Source organism: Pseudophryne corroboree, chromosome 6 (genome assembly GCF_028390025.1).
Source record: "Pseudophryne corroboree isolate aPseCor3 chromosome 6, aPseCor3.hap2, whole genome shotgun sequence".
NCBI lineage: Eukaryota > Metazoa > Chordata > Amphibia > Anura > Myobatrachidae > Pseudophryne > Pseudophryne corroboree.
In genome coordinates, this window is record NC_086449.1 from 564,517,954 (window position 1) to 564,539,476 (window position 21,523).

General features: G+C 43.0%; 2 protein-coding genes across 2 annotated transcripts in view; one reads left to right on the forward strand and one right to left on the reverse strand.

The window, feature by feature from the left end:
- Positions 1-1,692: 1,692 nt before the first annotated feature.
- HSP90B1 (heat shock protein 90 beta family member 1) lies at positions 1,693-14,033 on the reverse strand. The gene is made up of 18 exons (XM_063927786.1): positions 13,885-14,033; positions 12,214-12,316; positions 11,273-11,414; positions 11,082-11,198; positions 10,614-10,945; positions 9,704-9,815; positions 9,462-9,581; positions 7,092-7,208; positions 6,383-6,520; positions 6,221-6,298; positions 6,065-6,130; positions 5,690-5,959; positions 5,352-5,597; positions 5,124-5,260; positions 4,794-4,872; positions 4,356-4,511; positions 2,410-2,532; positions 1,693-2,243 (listed from the first exon to the last, which is right to left on the reverse strand). Exons 1-18 carry the CDS (start codon positions 13,931-13,933, stop codon positions 2,214-2,216), a joined length of 2,415 nt encoding a protein of 804 aa, XP_063783856.1. The 5' UTR covers positions 13,934-14,033; the 3' UTR covers positions 1,693-2,213.
- Positions 14,034-14,210: 177 nt separating this feature from the next.
- Positions 14,211-21,523, forward strand: part of LOC134932925 (putative tetratricopeptide repeat protein 41) — a 244,185-nt gene continuing 236,872 nt past the window's right edge. Inside the window, exon 1 of the mRNA XM_063927785.1 lies at positions 14,211-14,585. The gene's annotated coding sequence lies outside the window, so the exon portion shown is untranslated. The remainder of the gene's footprint in view (positions 14,586-21,523) is intronic.

A 21,523-nucleotide genomic window follows, 5' to 3' on the forward strand; every position in this document is an offset into this window, starting at 1 on the left:
CCTTGAGGACGGCCCTATCTATAGACGGTACCGCCACTTGTTTTGATAAGCGTGTGAGCGCCTTATCCACCTTAAGGGGTGTTTCCCAACGCGCCCTAACTTCTGGCGGGAAAGGGTATACCGCCCATAATTTTCTATCGGGGGGAACCCACGCATCATCACACACTTTATTTAATTTATCTGATTCAGGAAAAACTATGGTAGTTTTTTCACATCCCACATAATACCCTCTTTTGTGGTACTTGTAGTATCAGAAATACGTAACACCTCCTTCATTGCCTTTAACGTGTGGCCCTAATAAGGAATACGTTTGTTTATTCACCGTCGACACTGGATTCAGTGTCCCTGTCTGTGTCTGTGTCGACCGACTAAAGTAAACGGGCGTTTTAAAACCCTTGACGGTGCTTTTGAGACGTCTGGACCGTACTAATTGTTTGTCGGCCGTCTCATGTCGTCAACCGACCTTGCAGCGTGTTGACATTATCACGTAATTTCCTAAATAAGCCATCCATTCCGGTGTCGACTCCCTAGAGAGTGACATCACCATTACAGGCAATTGCTCCGCCTCCTCACCAACATCATCCTCCTACCTGTCGACACACACGTACCGACACACCGCACACACACAGGGAATGCTCTGATAGAGGACAGGACCCACTAGCCCTTTGGAGAGACAGAGGGAGAGGGAGAGTTCGCCAGCACACACCAAAAACGCTATAATTATATAGGGACAACCTTATATAAGTGTTTTCCCTTATAGCATCTTAATATATATATATATAAGCATATCGCCAAATTAGTGCCCCCCCTCTCTGTTTTAACCCTGTTTCTGTAGTGCAGTGCAGGGGAGAGCCTGGGAGCCTTCCCTCCAGCCTTTCTGTGAGGGAAAATGGCGCTGTGTGCTGAGGAGATAGGCCCCGCCCCTTTTTCGGCGGCCTCGTCTCCCGCTCTTTAACGGATTCTGGCAGGGGTTAAATATCTCCATATAGCCTCCAGAGGCTATATGTGAGGTATTTTTAGCCAAAATAGGTATTCATTTGCCTCCCAGGGCGCCCCCCTCCCAGCGCCCTGCACCCTCAGTGACTGCCGTGTGAAGTGTGCGGAGAGGAAAATGGCGCACAGCTGCAGTGCTGTGCGCTACCTTTAGAAGACTGAGGAGTCTTCTGCCGCCGATTCTGGACCTCTTCTTACTTCAGCATCTGCAAGGGGGCCGGCGGCAAGGCTCCGGTGACCATCCAGGCTGTACCTGTGATCGTCCCTCTGGAGCTGATGTCCAGTAGCCAAGAAGCCAATCCATCCTGCACGCAGGTGAGTTCACTTCTTCTCCCCTAAGTCCCTCGTTGCAGTGATCCTGTTGCCAGCAGGACTCACTGTAAAATAAAAAACCTAAGCTAAACTTTCCTAAGCAGCTCTTTAGGAGAGCCACCTAGATTGCACCCTTCTCGGCCGGGCACAAAAATCTAACTTGCTTGGAGGAGGGTCATAGGGGGAGGAGCCAGTGCACACCACCTGATCCTAAAGCTTTACTTTTTTGTGCCCTGTCTCCTGCGGAGCCGCTATTCCCCATGGTCCTTTCAGGAACCCCAGCATCCACTAGGACGATAGAGAAAAGGTAGTGATCACCCCAATAACCGTAGATTTTAGGGCATTGTTAACACGGAAAGAAACCTAGAAATTCATAGCACAAGTTGGTCATTCACAAAGTCTCTTACAACTTTATTGTGAGGCAAATCGATGTGGAAATACACTGCAACATTGTGACAACAGTAACTGGAAAAGGTTACAAGATGCTGCAACTTCAGCTTAGAACCAGGGGTCTTTCAAGACATTTCCTATTTACAAAAATAATCTTTACACTTTAAATGTCACATTTGAGGCAGAGCCCAGTCCCACACTGGTAGCATTAGGTTATACATCAGTCAATATGTCAAGGGGAGATCCATGATCCATTAAGTGCTATAACCCTCCAACTTCCAAATGAAGTTCAGCTTGCAGTGCTTTGACGAGTCAAGTTGGTTAATGTACTGCCATGGTAGATCTGGACAATGAATCCTGCATGGCTTTAGAATGTCTGTTCACGTGGAAAGATTTTGCAACTTTACACTCATAAATAGTACAAATTTACATTCATGAGGAATGTTTATATAAAAAACAAAAACTCAAACACTAAAAAATAAAATAAAACCCAACCCCCCTCCACTGTGAAATGGCATTTAGAATTCATCTTTTATGTGTGTTGATTCCTAGGGGGGGGGGGGGGGGAAGAAAAAAAAAAAAAAAAAAAAGTTAGTTAGATTCCTACAGAGCACACCAAAACAAGCCACATGTTAAACACAAATTGACCCTAGAATTCACATTTTGTATGTGAATGCATTCACTCTGCCTTTCAGTATAGGAGCTCTAATTCACCTGTTTGTCTGTTTGATCTGCTTCTGCTGTGTCATCACTTTCCTCTGCATCAACCTCTTCAACATCTGAATCTTCTTGTTCTGCTTCATCTGTAACTTCTGGCTCTTCTGGCTCCTCATCCACCTAGAAGAGAGACTGTTATATTGCTGTGTCCTAAATAAGCAGCTTCTACAGCTACCACTATATCAATGATGTATGCAGGGTGACACTAAACTGGTGCCACCGATTGTTATCCCAAAACTTAGGGGCCATACACTTAAAAATTCTGTCCAATCTGGCCGATTGGAAAGAAAACCTGGCAATGTCTGGGAGCAAAATGACAAAACCATTTACTCCCAAAAACCAGAATATGGACAAAAACTGTTCAGATAAATTGGTTTAATGAAACAAACTTAGACAAAAATGGACTTTGACAAATTGGTTGTTTTCCCATTGTTTGACAGCAAATTGTCAATTGATCCCATACATTACCAATCAGAAAGATTGGACAGATCATCATTAAGTGTGTAGGGCCCTTTAAGCCAGCTGTAGCTTTGGACAACAGCTATACGTTGACAGTGCCAATGTCAGCTTCTTGCCATTTTGGAGAACTCTCCTCCAGGAGTCCCAGGCCAAGATGAAAGAGGTCTGAACTTATTGTACAAAGTATAAAAATGGTGTGCAACAAACTATTTTGTAAAAAGGTACATTATACCATCTATTAAATGCCAGAGATCATTAACTGTACGTCCATAACACGCAGTCAGAGCCAGACAGTGTATGCACCGTGCAGCCTCCCACAGAAAGCCTCCACTGCCACTGAAAATCAGATATTACCCATAATGGGAGATAAAAATAAATAAAATAAAAGGATATAAAAATAAAGCCTAATGTGTATGTATGTGTGTTACTGCACTTAACATGTGACGGGGGCCAAATCAGTGCTCTGTCAGAGACCTCATACCTGCTACCATTAATTCTATACACCGCAGTAGCTCTTTTGTGCTCGTACAATACATGTAGACCAGTCTGAAATAAAGTGTTAGCTAGCCTTCCATACCCTCACACACAGCTTCCCTTATTTGGCTGGGTTGCATTACCTACATTTCCCCTTGCCACCCCACTGACCTCTACATCACTTACCGCAGGCATGTCCAAACTGCGGCCCTCCAGCTGTTGAGAAACCACACATACCAGCATGCCATGACACAGCTTTAGCATTCTCTGACAGCAAAACTGTGTCAGGGCATGCTGGGATATGTAGTTTCACAACAGCTGGAGGGCCGCAGTTTGGACATGCCTGACTTACCTTAACTACAAATAAAAGGACAATGGGGACAGAAGGAAGAGCAATGGGAACAGTTCTAACTATAGATCAGAGAAAGCAGATACTGTACATGTCTAAGGACAGTGGGAAAGAGAAAGACCTCACTTCTAGAAAAACTACAGTATGGAGAGGGAGATGGATCAAACCATGGAGAGTCAAGTCACATAGCAACTAATCAGCAATGAGGTAACATATCAAGTGCATCCTATAACGTGATCGACAGAAGCCGACTGGTTGATATGGACAACTTCTCACTTTCCACTGCTTGATACACCAACCCCTATATTTTGATGACAATCAATACAGGCACAGGCCCTTTGGTATTAAATGTAAAGCATTGCTGGGATCCTGCATTTTACTGTAGTAAAAAAAACAAACCTAAAACATGGATAAATGCCTTATTAGGCATTTGTGAAATAGTATGAAGAGATGTGGCCAGAGCAGAAGATGAACAGAGTGGACAGGAAGTAGTACAAAGTAAATGTAACATGTTTATGCACTTATCACAGGTGAATGCTAATGTGAGATGCTGCCATTTATAAATCATGTAGTGTCAAATGTAAGGACCATTTTGCAGGAAGCACAGACGTCAAACATCCCACCACACTCCGTGCATTGAAATGAAGAGTTCAGCCTTTACCTTGGCATCTAGATCAATATTTAAACTGAGCCGTAGCATCCTTTCAATCCGTTCTCCATATGCCTTAGTGTCTGGCAACTGATATCCTGACCGTAAGGTGGCAGTCTCAAGAAGTACAACTGCAAGGTCCGACACAGTTTGGTCATCTTCATTTTCCTGGTGGGGGAAATAAAGCAATTTACTAAAAACAGTGATGCCCTGCCACCATTGATTCCACTTCAAATTTGTTTTCAGAAATAAAAAGGAGACTTCAAGAAAGATTGAGTCTTCACGTCCATGGCTCAAAGGTCACAAAATCTGGACCACTGTAAAGCTTTATACAGTCAGATTTAAACCTGACAAGATTAGATTCATTTAAGAGCTCTCACATACATTGTACAGTGTAAAGGCCAAATATCCCTACTAGGGTTTGTGCCAGGCTTCAAAGAATTTGCTCACCTTTACTCTTCTTAACAGGTCCTTAATCAAAGGATGCCTTGGGTTAACTTCTAGGGTTTTCTTCTGGCTTGAGTAATAACTGAAAATAATGTTACACAAATTAATAAAATGACCAAACATAATGTACACAGTACTGCATTAATATACTACCAACAGTGACAAGTGCTAGGTCCTGCATAGCGTATATGGTCTGTTTCCAACAGTACAGGTTTTTCTAGCATGAAATAGAACCTAATTCCATCTTACTGACAAGTATTGCTACAAAATCCATTACAGCAACTATTGCTACCCTCTCAACTATTAAGGGAAAAATAAAAACCATGCCCTTACCTAGTGGAAATATCTTTTCCGGTCTGGTAAGCCTGTGCCTTCATTATCCTTTCCATATTGCCAGACCACCCATACTGACTAGCAACAAGTGCACAAGGTGATTGTGTCAACCGCTGAGATAAAACCGCTTTTTCAATCTTGTGAAGAAACAAAGTGAAAAGTTCTACTCAGATATGCACTTTTGACAAGCAGATACATATGCTGGATATGGACACTTTGTAAGCTTACCTGATCCTTCAAAGCCTTATCCTTCATCCAAGTTAGAAGAGGTTCATATTCCTTCTCCAATGCCTCATGCGCTTCTTTTGCCTGATCACTTTCATCAAATTTCAGCCCTTCTTTTGCAACATTCTGGAACCTCTTGCCATCAAATTCTGGCAGGGCCTGTATGCAGTACTCATCCACAGGCTCGATTAGGAAGACTACTTCATAGCCTTTCTTCAGAAGACGTTCAACAAATGGGGACGACTCCACCTGAAGAAAAATGAAGCCAAAAAAAAAAAATTCAGCTTGTGCTCTAAAAAACAAGTGCAAGGCATAGGGATATCCAGAACTGCAGTGCCCACCTCTTTCCTGCTTGCTCCAGCCATGAAGTAGATTTTATCTTGTTTTTCCTTCATTCTTTCCACATATTGCTCTAAGCTTGTCAGCTCTGTCTTATGATTAGAAGACTGGAATCGGAGAAGTTTTGCCAGACGTGTACGGTTAGAATGGTCTTCAATCACACCAAGCTTAACATTGGTACCAAATTCCTTCCAGAATGTGCCATTGAACTTGTCATCTGCAATTTTCTTTATCATGTCCAGAGTCTTCCGCACAAGCTTCTTTCTAATAACCTAGAGGGAGAAAAAAAAAAAACCTGGTAGCTGTAACAGGAATTTACAATAGGCGAGTGGCACTGGTTATTGAATGGCTAGTGAAAGAATTACCTAAAAACATACCTTTAATAACTTATGCTGTTGCAGTGTTTCTCTGGATACATTCAGTGGCAGGTCATCAGAATCAACCTACAGGATTAAAAAGGTTTAGAACACCTTTATTTTTCCCGCTATAAACATTTGCAGAAATACACACCAGACAGAACAAGTACAACTTACCACTCCCTTGACAAAGTTCAAGTATTTAGGCATCATGTCATGGAAGTCATCTGTTATAAAGACTCTGCGGACAAAGAGCTATAACAAAAGATTTTACACTTAGAGAAACCTAATAAGGACCCTCTGCATTGCAGCCATGGCAGTCATAAAAATGCAATATACCTTAATATAGTCACTCCTCTTAGAGCCATATTCATCAAACAGACCACGTGGAGCAGTAGCAGGAATGAACAAGATGGATTTGAACGTAACCTCTCCTTCAGCAGTGAAGTGGACATGAGCCATGGGATCATCACTTTCCTGATGACAGGCAGATTTTCAGTTGTTAGTACAATTGCCAAATGTGAACACATGCTAGGAGACTTCTATCTCCAACCCCTAGGCTGCCCAAATACATTAGTGATATTTTAAGTTGTGCCATAACGGTTCAATTTAGGGGTCAATTCAATTACAGGTGATAAGCAGCTAAACCTCTCCATTATGTATGGCTAGTCACATCTGTCCATTATGGTAGCCACTACACTGTCACTTCTATGGCTGCACAGAAAATGGTCTATGTAGACCAGTGGTTCCCAAACTCTGTCCTCAGAACCCCACAGTTCATATTTTCCAGGTCACTCGGCAGGTGACCTGGAAAACATGAACTGTGTGGGGTCCCGAGGACAGTTTAGGAACAGATAATCCAGGGATACCACAATATTCTGTTCCAGAACATAATGTATGAAGCCACCCCTCAATTTCTCCCTCTTGCATTTACAGGGATTTAAGAATTAAATTCTTAAAATACTTTACAAAAAAAGATAGCGGTGATAAATATGTACACCGAGTAGAAATACAGGCATAACGTGTTACACAGGGTAAGTAGTGTTACCTTGGAGAAGGACTTATAGAAAGCTTTGTATTCATCCTCCTCAACTTCTTTGGAAGGCCTCTGCCAGATTGGCTTGATGTCATTCATAAGTTCCCAGTCCCAGATTGTTTTCTCAACCTGTATTAGGGAAAAGTGTGAAATACACCATTTGTACAACAGTTAATTTCCCATATGGAGACTGCAGTGTCTTGTTTGAAACATTTTAACCTTTTCATTGATAAAAGGGTCTCACACCTGTGCACACCAAATTTGAATGTCATCACTCTTCACATATCAACACTGCCTTTTTTATGCAGTTGGCAAACACTAAAGTACTTAAACAACCTATTGCATTAAGTGAGGGGACTTTTTTTATTTTACTTTACACAATTTGAGAGATATGGGCTTTAGACCCCCCCTAGCCATCTGTGGAAAAGGTTTTGTTTTTTTAAAAGGTATGTTTTCAGTTGTCTCGTGAGAAGTATGTGCAGGGTAGTATGAAAGGGTTCATTATGCATATACAGAAAGCTATTTTTTCCTGTAGTGCTGAGCAACATTGTTTGGTGATCACATGACAGCTGTTAAGGGAGCCACAGATTTGAAGAGAGTCTCCACTTTCAAATACAGGTGCCCATAATTGCCAGCATCATTAATGGGGGTGGGGGGCAACACAGTACGCGTAGTAGTGCAGGATAACAATGTCCAGTGATCAAATGTGGGTGCCTCAAATGCTTTTGGGATGTCAGCTTGGCAAGCAACTAGTCCAGGGGTGGCCAACCATTCAGAGACAAAGAGACAAAATATCTTGTTAGGTACGTCAAAGAGCCGACATCGAGCCGAAGGCGCGTGTGCAAAAATGAGGTGTGGTTTTATGCCAGCTAGGCCACACCCCTGGTATAAAATACATTGAAAAAGCCAGATCCAGCATAAGATACATTTTAAAGCCAGATCCAACATTAAATACATTGAAAAAGTCACTTTCACATAAAATAATTGAAAAAGCCAAATCCATATAAAATATATTGAAAAAGCCAGATTCACATAATACACTTCAGCTTCCCATGTATCACTTCAGCCAGCTCCAACATATGTCAATCCAGCCAGTATCCTCCTATGTCACTACAGTCAGTTCCCCCTTTGTGTCTCTCCTGCCAGAACACTCCTGTGTTACTCCAGCCCACCCCCATATGTCACTGCAGTCCCCCCAACTTGTGGCCAGGGGATGGCTGGAAAGGGTGCCATCTGACCCCCGGGCCAGTGCAATTTAAGTGTTCCAGGGCCACTTGACTGAAGATTCCCTGTAAAAAAAAAAAACAGGCCTGCTTACTTGAGTCTGCCCCCCAGGCTAAAAGTTGCCACCAAGCCCCTGATTGCAGCAGCCCCTTATGTGTCCTCTATTTGCCAGTGGATGTGTCACCTATAGTATTTGGCTCCCTCAGTTTTCAGTCAATGTAGTGCTTCTGGCTGGAATGCATTGGTTTCTGGATCTGCTGTGGTCATGTGACTTTGAGTGTTGGGAGCCACATTTGAGTAGAGAAAGAGCCACATGCGGCTCAAGAGCCACGGGTTGGCCACCGCTGAACTAGTCCCACTTATTGTCCATGGTTTTATAGTATACACGTGGATTAGGAGTGGAAAGCTTACGCCACAGTAAAGAAGTTAAGCCTGAGAGTTTCCAATACTCTGCCATTACAGACTCTGCACGGATACCCAGATTAAGGATATCTATGCTTGAGCACAAGTGACAGAGTACCTCGGCCAATTGAATTTAACTATCTGTACTTAAGCATGGACATGGCTTAAAACCTGGCTTGTAATGGTAGAGTTTGTGAACCTCACTGATGGTGGGAGAGATACATCCCTAAATGGGTTTAGTATGAAATACCTAAACAGACAAGGTCAAAATGACGACATTTAAAATACCAACAAGGTCAAAATAGACATTTTGAATGTAGACAGGTCAAAAAGGCGACACAAGTTTTCGTTGTTTGTGTGTATGTCGACATGGACACCGTATAAGTGTACCGCTGCGCTAGCCATGCTTCGGCACACTATTATATTCCCCCTCCAGGTCCACTGGGATTATTGAAACCAACTTGTTCGTACTCTATCGAAAAAAATAAAATAAAACACCCCCACTCATCTCAACTAATCTGTCAACATTTTAAGTGTCGATAGTTTGACCTTGTCGGTATCTTAAAAGTCGGTATTTTGACGGTCGGTCAATGGTAGTTTGATTGTAGGTAAATTGACCGCATCCCCCCTAAATATATATGTTTGCCCATCATTACAGAGCACTGAACAAAGAATCTCCTGCACTCTAACATCTGGTAGCTGGGAAGGGAGAGAGTTATTACCTCTGTCTAAAAGGACAAGACAAACAATGCTTACCTTCTTAGTTTTGGGTTTCTTCTCTTCATCCTCTTCTTCAACAGCAGCTTCTTCATCAGTCTCTTCGTCCTTCTCCTCTTTAGCTTCCTCTTCATCAATGGGCTCTTCTACGGTCTCAGTCTAGAGAATTTAAAGACTAGACCATTAGGTTTACAAGATACGCTTAACACCGATAGATTAAGATTATAGCACAAGTCCAGGAAAACATGTTCAAGCATCACAATAGATACACTTCTGCTTACCTTACTACTCCAAACATAAATAGGGAAATTAATAAACTGAGAATATTTCCGCACAAGGTTTTTAATGGTTTCCAGCTCAAGATAATCAGTTGCTTCTTCTTTCAAGACCAAGCTGTAAGAAAAAAAAAAAAATTATATTATGTTCCCATAATGCTTTTAACACAAAAGCAGAATGATTACTCCATATCAAATGTCAAGAGCAGATCAGAAAATTACAATTCAAAAAACAGCTTCTGCCAGTATTAACATCCAAACAGGGCTGTTCTACACAAAGATGCTGATTGGAGAGTATGCACCTGCATCTCTTACTGTGAGACGTTCACCTGATACTTTCTTCCTCTTTCCCAAGGGAAAATTGGCATCAGGCCAATAGTTCCAGTAGTCTGGACAGAGAATTATTGCAGGAATTCTATTTTAAGGATCACCTGACCAATTGGAAACACAGGGAGCAAGCAATTAAGGGGTCTATGTGTAGGAGATGACGTACCAGCCGATCAGCTCCAGACTGCCATGTTGCAGGCTGTGTTTGATACACTGTTAGAAATGGTCACTTTAGCATTCTCCTAGGTCGCATTTGGTAGAAAAGTTGTGCAACCTCACTACACCTACCACAACCTGCCATTTATAAGTGGCTATTGGTTCACAGGTGCACACATTCCTGCAGTTTCATGAACAAACTAGCTTTCCCAAGCTCATATCTTATTGGCTTGAACACTGTGCTCTAGACTGTACAGGAAAGGGAGCTCATTTCAGTGTTGCTATGATCCAGGTATCAGTGGAGAGAGTCATCCCCGACTTACACATGCACTGAGACGTTAGAGGCCAGTGGCCTAACAAGTGTCTTTTCTGTAAAATTATGAAGTTTATGCCAAGCTTTTTAGTAACTAAGAACTGAAGATGAACCACTTACGTTATGGTTGTTCCTCTTCCCAGTGTGTCACCACGAGGATCCTCAGTCACAAAGAATTCATTGGAGTCAGACTCCCATATGTGCTGTGTGTCATTGTTGTGTTTTGACGTTACAATTACACGATCTGCAACTAGGAAGGCAGAATAGAATCCAACTCCAAACTGGCCAATCAGCTCAGAGGTGGACTGGCCGTCTCCCTGGACTTCTGTCAGCTTGTTCAAAAATTCACTGGTGCCAGATTTAGCAATTGTTCCCAAATTCTTGACAAGCTCATCCTTTGTCATACCAATGCCAGTATCTGTTATATGCAGCATGTTCTTCTCTTTATCACACTGAAGCCAAAAAGATATAAACATTTATTAACATGGGCCATTATGGTCAGGCACTATGCAGTGTAATTTTAATTACACAGCAAACAGGCCTTTTCTACGTCATTCAATATGGATGTTATTCATGAACATAGCATACCTTAATTTTTATTGTCAATTCTTCGTTAGCAGCAAGGGCAACGTCATCAGTCAAAGAAATTAACCGGATCTTGTCAAGAGCATCCGAAGCATTGGAAATCAATTCCCGCAAGAAAATCTAAGAAATACCAAAGTTTAAAAATTGCCATCATTGATTATCAGGCAGTTTACAGTGGTATGTTAGAAGATTACCTCCTTGTTCTTGTACAGGGAATTAATAATAAGCTTCATCATTCTATTAACTTCAGCCTGGAATGCAAACTTTTCAGATTTCTCTCGGATTTCCTTTATTTGGGCAGCATTGAGGCCATCCAGCTGAATAGCTTCCTCTTCCCTATAACATTAAGCCACATGGGATGTTACTTGACAAATTGTATCCAGCAATAGGTTTTCATTTTATTTATAAGGTTGGGTAGACACTGGCGTGATGTCAGGCAGATGTTGGTTCCGGCCGACTTGGACCATAACTGCCTGATCGTTCAATGCGTACCCAGCTTAAGGAAAGACATTGCCGATATGCGTTTTAATCATGGGTGAAAGGAACTATCAACACCCAATTTGGGGTTTAAGTGTTTATGTTTATCTAGCAAAGTGTGAATCTTATGGGCCCTACAGACACGGCGATCCGCCGCCGATACGGCAGACGGGCGACCCGGCGACGGGGGGGGGGGGGCAGTGAAGTTTCTTCACTTCCCCCATTACCCGGCTCCATACAAGTGCAGGCAAATATGGACGATCTCATCCATATTGGCCTGCATGCACAGCCGACGGAGCACAAGCGATGAACGAGCGCGGGGCCGCACATCGTTCATCGCTGGTGCCTCCACACTGAAAGATATGAACGGTATATTGTTCATTAATGAACGAGCTCGTTCATATCTTTGAAGATTGTCAGCCAGTGTGTAGGGCCCATTACTCAAAAAAAAAAAGCAAAAAAAAAAAAAAAAAAAAAAAAGCTTTGGTTACTTGAGCCCAAGCTAATAAACCTGATACTGCCAACTATTGATGAGCCTTCAAATTGAATTAACTCATACAGCCCTTAAGAGCAGGAGAGATAGTTTTAGCATAGCCAAGAGATAAAGTAAATACTTTCCAATGTGACAAATCGTAAAAACTAAATCAGGAAAACAGACCTGCTTACAACTTCGTCATCTGTCCGTGAACCATCCCTGCTTTTTCCAAGGTCATCCTCCACAGTACCATCAACATCTACTTCATCTTCAGCTCTTACAGAAGCTGAACAACAAATGTGTTGAGGTTAAAGCAAACAATTACAGAACACATTTAATTCTTCCTACAAATTAGTGATTCTCAACTCCAGTCCTCAAGTACTCCCCAAACAGGTCATGTTTTTCTGAACTTATTTAATCATGCACATGTGAGGTGATCAATTTTGTGGGGTTCCAATATGAACAACCTCAGACAGTAATGAATGAGAAATTGTTCATATCTTTCAGTGCGTAGGCACAAACTATGTGCGGCCCCCATGGTCGTTCATCGTTGGTGCCAGCTTGTTTATACCTGCAAGCCAATATGGACAATATCGTCCATATTAGCTTGCAGGGCTGTGGGGCCAGGGAGCAAAGAAACTTCACTTCCCCCATCACCCCCCTGCCGGTTCATCCGTCGGGCACCTCAGCAGCCAATCCGCCAGTGTGTAGGGCCCATTAGTAGATATCCTACCAACGTCCACAGCCAGAAATTCTGAAAACATGACCTTCTGGGAGTATTTGAGGGCTGGACTTCAGAGCCACTGCTGTAAATGATTACACCATCATACACTTGGTTTCTAAATTAAGGATAAGCATTTATGGCCTCACATGCTAAACATTTACTTCTAACATTAGTTAGAATCTAGAGGACCAAACATATGAACATGGATGTCTTGAGTTGATTATTAAATATATTGATGAATTATTTATGACAGCTCAAAGCAACACCATGCATCTGTGCAGGGGTGGGGGTGTCACAGAACCAAGGAAACAATTTAGGGTCAGCGATTTTATACAGAAGGAGCTGCAAACAAGGGCCCAGATTGATCAAGCCTTGGAGAGTGATAAATCGCAGGGTGATAAAGTACCAGTCAGCTCCTGTCATCCTGTAACACGAGTTAGGAGCTGGTTGGTTCTTTATCACCATGCAATTTGTTACTCTCCAAGGCTTGATAAATGGGGGCCAAAGAGATCCCTTCCCCCCGACAGTCTGCATTTCCCCTAAACTACTACAATCCACCCACACTAGGCAGAGATCGATGCAAGCCCATGTGGCCTTCACAGCGGTGTCAGCAGCAATGGAGGCGAGCATGAAGCCGCAATGCCAGAGTTGCGCTCGTGAGGACACCCATGTGCGGCGGCGTCTCATCCATAGACGGGTGCATCGTACACAGGGGTATCACTGACAGCCAGGGCGAGCACACGCCCGCTGTCAGGTGCCGGCACATCCGGCCACTGTGTAGTAGGAAAGTTCCAGATCGCGTTCGCGCCCCCACCCCTCCGCAGCTGCCGCCGATGGAGGGACACCGGGCAGGACGCTTTTACATACCTCCCAACATGACCGTCTCCAGGAGGGACAGAATGCTCTGCTCCTGGACTTTCCGCTTAATGTATGATTGCCGGCACCTGTGCTGAACATGTTAATGGATAAGAAAGGTGTTTCACTACAGGTGATGGCAATCATACAGTAAGAAGGAAGTCCAGAAGCAGAGCATTCTGTCCCTCCTGGAGAGGGTCATGTTGGGAGGTATGCTTTTAGAATCTGGATGACGGGGGTCTCTGGCTGCTGTCCCGCCCCACTGCTGCACTCACCACAAGCCAGGAGGACGAGGCACAGGCCGACAGCCCAGAACTGCTTCATGGTGGCCTCAGACTTCGCACTACTCCGGAACCGCGACACTCGCTGCCTACAAATAACTGCGGCTCTGCCGGATCCAAAGCTTTAATATCTGCCCCTGCCAGGCACCGGGCGGACGCAGTGTCCCCACCAATGGTAGCCAACCACGCACACCAGCCAACCAATAAGCGGCTTCCTCGCACTACGTCGCTCAGTCATCGCTGACCAATGGGCGGCTTCCATGTACGGCGTTCAGCGCTAGGAGCGTGTCCGGCTGTGATTGGCCAGGGCTCCCGTAGCACGCTCGCTATAGGGAAACGCCGATCCCAGCCTCAACTCCTCGTATTCGTATCCAGCTATTACAGAGGAGGGGTATACAGCTGGCGACGAAGGGGGGCGCCATAATATCAGCAGCCATTCATATAAAAGTGTAATTAATATTAAAGAAAGTGAATGAAGGGTAAATAAGAAGCGGTTCCGGGTCAGCTCCTGGGATGTTTACCATAGTTACAGAAGGCCGGTGCTGTTGCTATGGGAACATGGGGTTGCTGTCAGTGTGCGAGTCTCAAATGTCTGATTACTGTCAGTAAAGCCGATAGACTTTGTGGGGAGAAGTCAGTCCTTATTCTCCTTAACTCAATGGAACAGTTCCCGATAACACTGAAAAGCACCGATGGTAATATCTATTCTCTAGCTGCTCCTGTCAGATTTCTCTTGCATTCCCATAATTTCATATCTGTCTCGTGTTTGACGAGGCTGAAGTTAGCTTCTTATTCGGCCAGCTTCTTATTCACTTCTTATTCAAGCTCCAGCTTCTTATTCACTTCTTATTCGAACTCCAGCTTCTTATTCAGATCATTCAGTTTCGCAAGGGTTAATGAGTCTTCTGTCACAAATTTGACACCTGAAATCAACAGAGTAGGGTCCCTTGCATGTGACCCACTTGTATTTTGCCTGGCCCAACACTGTTTTGGGCATGAAATACACTGGCAAAGTGGGCACACACACCATATTTTGCCATTTTGAATAAGTAGCTGTAGTTTTGCAAGGGTTAACTAGTCTTGGGCCACAAATTTGACACCTGAAATCAACAGAGAGTGGTCACTTGCATGTGACCCACTTGTATTTTGCCTGGCCCAACGCTGTTTTGGGCATGAAATACACTGGCAAAGTGGGCACACACACCATATTTTACCATTTTGAATAAGTAGCTGTAGTTTTGCAAGGGTTAACCAGTCTTGGGCCACAAATCTGACACCTGAAATCAACAGAGGGTGGTCACTTACATATGACGCAGTTGTATTTTGCTTGGCCCAACGCTGTTTTGGGCATGAAATACAGTACACTGGCAAAGTGGGCACACACACCATATCTTACCATTTTGAATAAGTAGCTGTAGTTTTGCAAGGGTTAACCAGTCTTGGGCCACACATTTGACCCGCAAAAACAACAGAGGGTGGTCACTTGCATGTGACCCACTTGTATTTTTCCTGGCTCAACGCTGTTTTGGGCATGAAATACACTGGCAAAGTGGGCACACACACCATGATTTGCTATTTTGAATAAGTAGCTGTAGTTTTGCAAGGGTTAACCAGTCTTGGGCCACAAATTTGACAACTGAAATCAACAGAGGGTGGTCACTTACATATGACCCACTTGTATTTTGCTTGGCCCAACGCTGTTTTGGGCATGAAATACACTGGCAAAGTGGGCACAGACACCATTTTATAAATTGCCATTTTGAATAAGTAGCTGTAGTTTTGCAAGGGTTAACTAGTCTTGGGCCACAAATTTGACCCCTGAAATCAACAGAGGGTGGTCACTTACATATGACCCACTTGTATTTTGCTTGGCCCAACGCTGTTTTGGGCATACAATACACTGGCAAAGTGGGCACACACACCATATTTTGCCATTTTGAATAAGCAGCTGTAGTTTTGCAAGGGTTAACTAGTCTTGGGCCACAAATTTGACCCCTGAAATCAGCAGAGGGTGGTCACTTACATATCACCCACTTGTATTTTGTTTGGCCCAACGCTGTTTTGGGCATGAAATACACTGGCAAAATGGGCACACACACCATATTTTGCCATTTTGAATAAGTAGCTGTAGTTTTGCAAGGGTTAACTAGTCTTGGGCCACAAATTTTACCCCTGAAATCAACAGAGGGTGGTCACTTACATATCACCCACTTGTATTTTGCTTGGCCCAATGCTGTTTTGGGCATGAAATACACTGGCAAAGTGGGCATAAACACCATTTTATAAATTGCTATTTTGAATAAGTAGCTGTAGTTTTGCAAGGGTTAACTAGTCTTGGGCCACAAATTTTACCCCTGAAATCAACAGAGAGTGGTCACTTGCATGTGACCCACTTGTATTTTGCCTGGCCCAATGCTGTTTTGGGCATGAAATACACTGGCAAAGTGGGCACACACACCATATTTTGCCATTTTGAATAAGTAGCTGTAGTTTTGCAAGGGTTAACTAGTCTTGGGCCACAAATTTGACCCCTGAAATCAGCAGAGGGTGGTCACTTACATATCACCCACTTGTATTTTGTTTGGCCCAACGCTGTTTTGGGCATGAAATACACTGGCAAAATGGGCACACACACCATATTTTGCCATTTTGAATAAGTAGCTGTAGTTTTGCAAGGGTTAACTAGTCTTGGGCCACAAATTTTACCCCTGAAATCAACAGAGGGTGGTCACTTACATATCACCCACTTGTATTTTGCTTGGCCCAATGCTGTTTTGGGCATGAAATACACTGGCAAAGTGGGCATAAACACCATTTTATAAATTGCTATTTTGAATAAGTAGCTGTAGTTTTGCAAGGGTTAACTAGTCTTGGGCCACAAATTTGACACCTGAAATCAACAGAGAGTGGTCACTTGCATGTGACCCACTTGTATTTTGCCTGGCCCAATGCTGTTTTGGGCATGAAATACACTGGCAAAGTGGGCACACACACCATATTTTGCCATTTTGAATAAGTAGCTGTAGTTTTGCAAGGGTTAACTAGTCTTGGGCCACAAATTTGACCCCTGAAATCAGCAGAGGGTGGTCACTTACATATCACCCACTTGTATTTTGTTTGGCCCAACGCTGTTTTGGGCATGAAATACACTGGCAAAGTGGGCACACACACCATATTTTGCCATTTTGAATAAGTAGCTGTAGTTTTGCAAGGGTTAACTAGTCTTGGGCCACAAATTTGACACCTGAAATCAATAGAGGGTGGTCACTTACATATCACTCATTTGTATTTTGTTTGGCCCAACGCTGTTTTGGGCATGAAATACACTGGCAAAGTGGGCACACACCATATTTTGATATTTTGAATAAGTAGCTGTAGTTTTGCAAGGGTTAAATAGTTTTGGGCCACAAATTTTACCCCTGAAATCAACAGAGGGTGGTCACTTACATATCACCCACTTGTATTTTGCTTGACCCAATGCTGTTTTGGGCATGAAATACACTGGCAAAGTGGGCACACACAGCATATTTTGCCATTTTGAATAAGTAGCTGTAGTTTTGCAAGGGTTAACTAGTCTTGGGCCACAAATTTGACCCCTGAAATCAGCAGAGGGTGGTCACTTACATATCACCCACTTGTATTTTGTTTGGCCCAACGCTGTTTTGGGCATGAAATACACTGGCAAAATGGGCACACACACCATATTTTGCCATTTTGAATAAGTAGCTGTAGTTTTGCAAGGGTTAACTAGTCTTGGGCCACAAATTTTACCCCTGAAATCAACAGAGGGTGGTCACTTACATATCACCCACTTGTATTTTGCTTGGCCCAATGCTGTTTTGGGCATGAAATACACTGGCAAAGTGGGCATAAACACCATTTTATAAATTGCTATTTTGAATAAGTAGCTGTAGTTTTGCAAGGGTTAACTAGTCTTGGGCCACAAATTTTACCCCTGAAATCAACAGAGAGTGGTCACTTGCATGTGACCCACTTGTATTTTGCCTGGCCCAATGCTGTTTTGGGCATGAAATACACTGGCAAAGTGGGCACACACACCATATTTTGCCATTTTGAATAAGTAGCTGTAGTTTTGCAAGGGTTAACTAGTCTTGGGCCACAAATTTGACACCTGAAATCAATAGAGGGTGGTCACTTACATATCACTCATTTGTATTTTGTTTGGCCCAACGCTGTTTTGGGCATGAAATACACTGGCAAAGTGGGCACACACCATATTTTGATATTTTGAATAAGTAGCTGTAGTTTTGCAAGGGTTAAATAGTTTTGGGCCACAAATTTTACCCCTGAAATCAACAGAGGGTGGTCACTTACATATCACCCACTTGTATTTTGCTTGACCCAATGCTGTTTTGGGCATGAAATACACTGGCAAAGTGGGCACACACAGCATATTTTGCCATTTTGAATAAGTAGCTGTAGTTTTGCAAGGGTTAACTAGTCTTGGGCCACAAATTTGACCCCTGAAATCAGCAGAGGGTGGTCACTTACATATCACCCACTTGTATTTTGTTTGGCCCAACGCTGTTTTGGGCATGAAATACACTGGCAAAGTGGGCACACACACCATATTTTACCATTTTGAATAAGTAGCTGTAGTTTTGCAAGGATTAACCAGTCTTGGGCCACAAATCTGACACCTGAAATCAACAGAGGGTGGTCACTTACATATCACCCACTTGTATTTTGCTTGGCCCAATGCTGTTTTGGGCATGAAATACACTGGCAAAGTGGGCATAAACACCATTTTATAAATTGCTATTTTGAATAAGTAGCTGTAGTTTTGCAAGGGTTAACTAGTCTTGGGCCACAAATTTGACACCTGAAATCAACAGAGAGTGGTCACTTGCATGTGACCCACTTGTATTTTGCCTGGCCCAATGCTGTTTTGGGCATGAAATACACTGGCAAAGTGGGCACACACACCATATTTTGCCATTTTGAATAAGTAGCTGTAGTTTTGCAAGGGTTAACTAGTCTTGGGCCACAAATTTGACCCCTGAAATCAGCAGAGGGTGGTCACTTACATATCACCCACTTGTATTTTGTTTGGCCCAACGCTGTTTTGGGCATGAAATACACTGGCAAAGTGGGCACACACACCATATTTTGCCATTTTGAATAAGTAGCTGTAGTTTTGCAAGGGTTAACTAGTCTTGGGCCACAAATTTGACACCTGAAATCAATAGAGGGTGGTCACTTACATATCACTCATTTGTATTTTGTTTGGCCCAACGCTGTTTTGGGCATGAAATACACTGGCAAAGTGGGCACACACCATATTTTGATATTTTGAATAAGTAGCTGTAGTTTTGCAAGGGTTAAATAGTTTTGGGCCACAAATTTTACCCCTGAAATCAACAGAGGGTGGTCACTTACATATCACCCACTTGTATTTTGCTTGACCCAATGCTGTTTTGGGCATGAAATACACTGGCAAAGTGGGCACACACAGCATATTTTGCCATTTTGAATAAGTAGCTGTAGTTTTGCAAGGGTTAACTAGTCTTGGGCCACAAATTTGACCCCTGAAATCAGCAGAGGGTGGTCACTTACATATCACCCACTTGTATTTTGTTTGGCCCAACGCTGTTTTGGGCATGAAATACACTGGCAAAATGGGCACACACACCATATTTTGCCATTTTGAATAAGTAGCTGTAGTTTTGCAAGGGTTAACTAGTCTTGGGCCACAAATTTTACCCCTGAAATCAACAGAGGGTGGTCACTTACATATCACCCACTTGTATTTTGCTTGGCCCAATGCTGTTTTGGGCATGAAATACACTGGCAAAGTGGGCATAAACACCATTTTATAAATTGCTATTTTGAATAAGTAGCTGTAGTTTTGCAAGGGTTAACTAGTCTTGGGCCACAAATTTTACCCCTGAAATCAACAGAGAGTGGTCACTTGCATGTGACCCACTTGTATTTTGCCTGGCCCAATGCTGTTTTGGGCATGAAATACACTGGCAAAGTGGGCACACACACCATATTTTGCCATTTTGAATAAGTAGCTGTAGTTTTGCAAGGGTTAACTAGTCTTGGGCCACAAATTTGACACCTGAAATCAATAGAGGGTGGTCACTTACATATCACTCATTTGTATTTTGTTTGGCCCAACGCTGTTTTGGGCATGAAATACACTGGCAAAGTGGGCACACACCATATTTTGATATTTTGAATAAGTAGCTGTAGTTTTGCAAGGGTTAAATAGTTTTGGGCCACAAATTTTACCCCTGAAATCAACAGAGGGTGGTCACTTACATATCACCCACTTGTATTTTGCTTGACCCAATGCTGTTTTGGGCATGAAATACACTGGCAAAGTGGGCACACACAGCATATTTTGCCATTTTGAATAAGTAGCTGTAGTTTTGCAAGGGTTAACTAGTCTTGGGCCACAAATTTGACCCCTGAAATCAGCAGAGGGTGGTCACTTACATATCACCCACTTGTATTTTGTTTGGCCCAACGCTGTTTTGGGCATGAAATACACTGGCAAAATGGGCACACACACCATATTTTGCCATTTTGAATAAGTAGCTGTAGTTTTGCAAGGGTTAACTAGTCTTGGGCCACAAATTTTACCCCTGAAATCAACAGAGGGTGGTCACTTACATATCACCCACTTGTATTTTGCCTGGCCCAATGCTGTTTTGGGCATGAAATACACTGGCAAAGTGGGCATAAACACCATTTTATAAATTGCTATTTTGAATAAGTAGCTGTAGTTTTGCAAGGGTTAACTAGTCTTGGGCCACAAATTTTACCCCTGAAATCAACAGAGAGTGGTCACTTGCATGTGACCCACTTGTATTTTGCCTGGCCCAATGCTGTTTTGGGCATGAAATACACTGGCAAAGTGGGCACACACACCATATTTTGCCATTTTGAATAAGTAGCTGTAGTTTTGCAAGGGTTAACTAGTCTTGGGCCACAAATTTGACCCCTGAAATCAGCAGAGGGTGGTCACTTACATATCACCCACTTGTATTTTGTTTGGCCCAACGCTGTTTTGGGCATGAAATACACTGGCAAAGTGGGCATAAACACCATTTTATAAATTGCTATTTTGAATAAGTAGCTGTGGTTTTGCAAGGGTTAACTAGTCTTGGGCCACAAATTTGACACATGAAATCAGCAGAGGGTGGTCACTTACATATCACCCACTTGTATTTTGTTTGGCCCAACGCTGTTTTGGGCATGAAATACACTGGCAAAGTGGGCACACACACCATATTTTGCCATTTTGAATAAGTAGCTGTAGTTTTGCAAGGGTTAACTAGTCTTGGGCCACAAATTTGACACCTGAAATCAATAGAGGGTGGTCACTTACATATCACTCATTTGTATTTTGTTTGGCCCAACGCTGTTTTGGGCATGAAATACACTGGCAAAGTGGGCACACACCATATTTTGATATTTTGAATAAGTAGCTGTAGTTTTGCAAGGGTTAAATAGTTTTGGGCCACAAATTTTACCCCTGAAATCAACAGAGGGTGGTCACTTACATATCACCCACTTGTATTTTGCTTGACCCAATGCTGTTTTGGGCATGAAATACACTGGCAAAGTGGGCACACACAGCATATTTTGCCATTTTGAATAA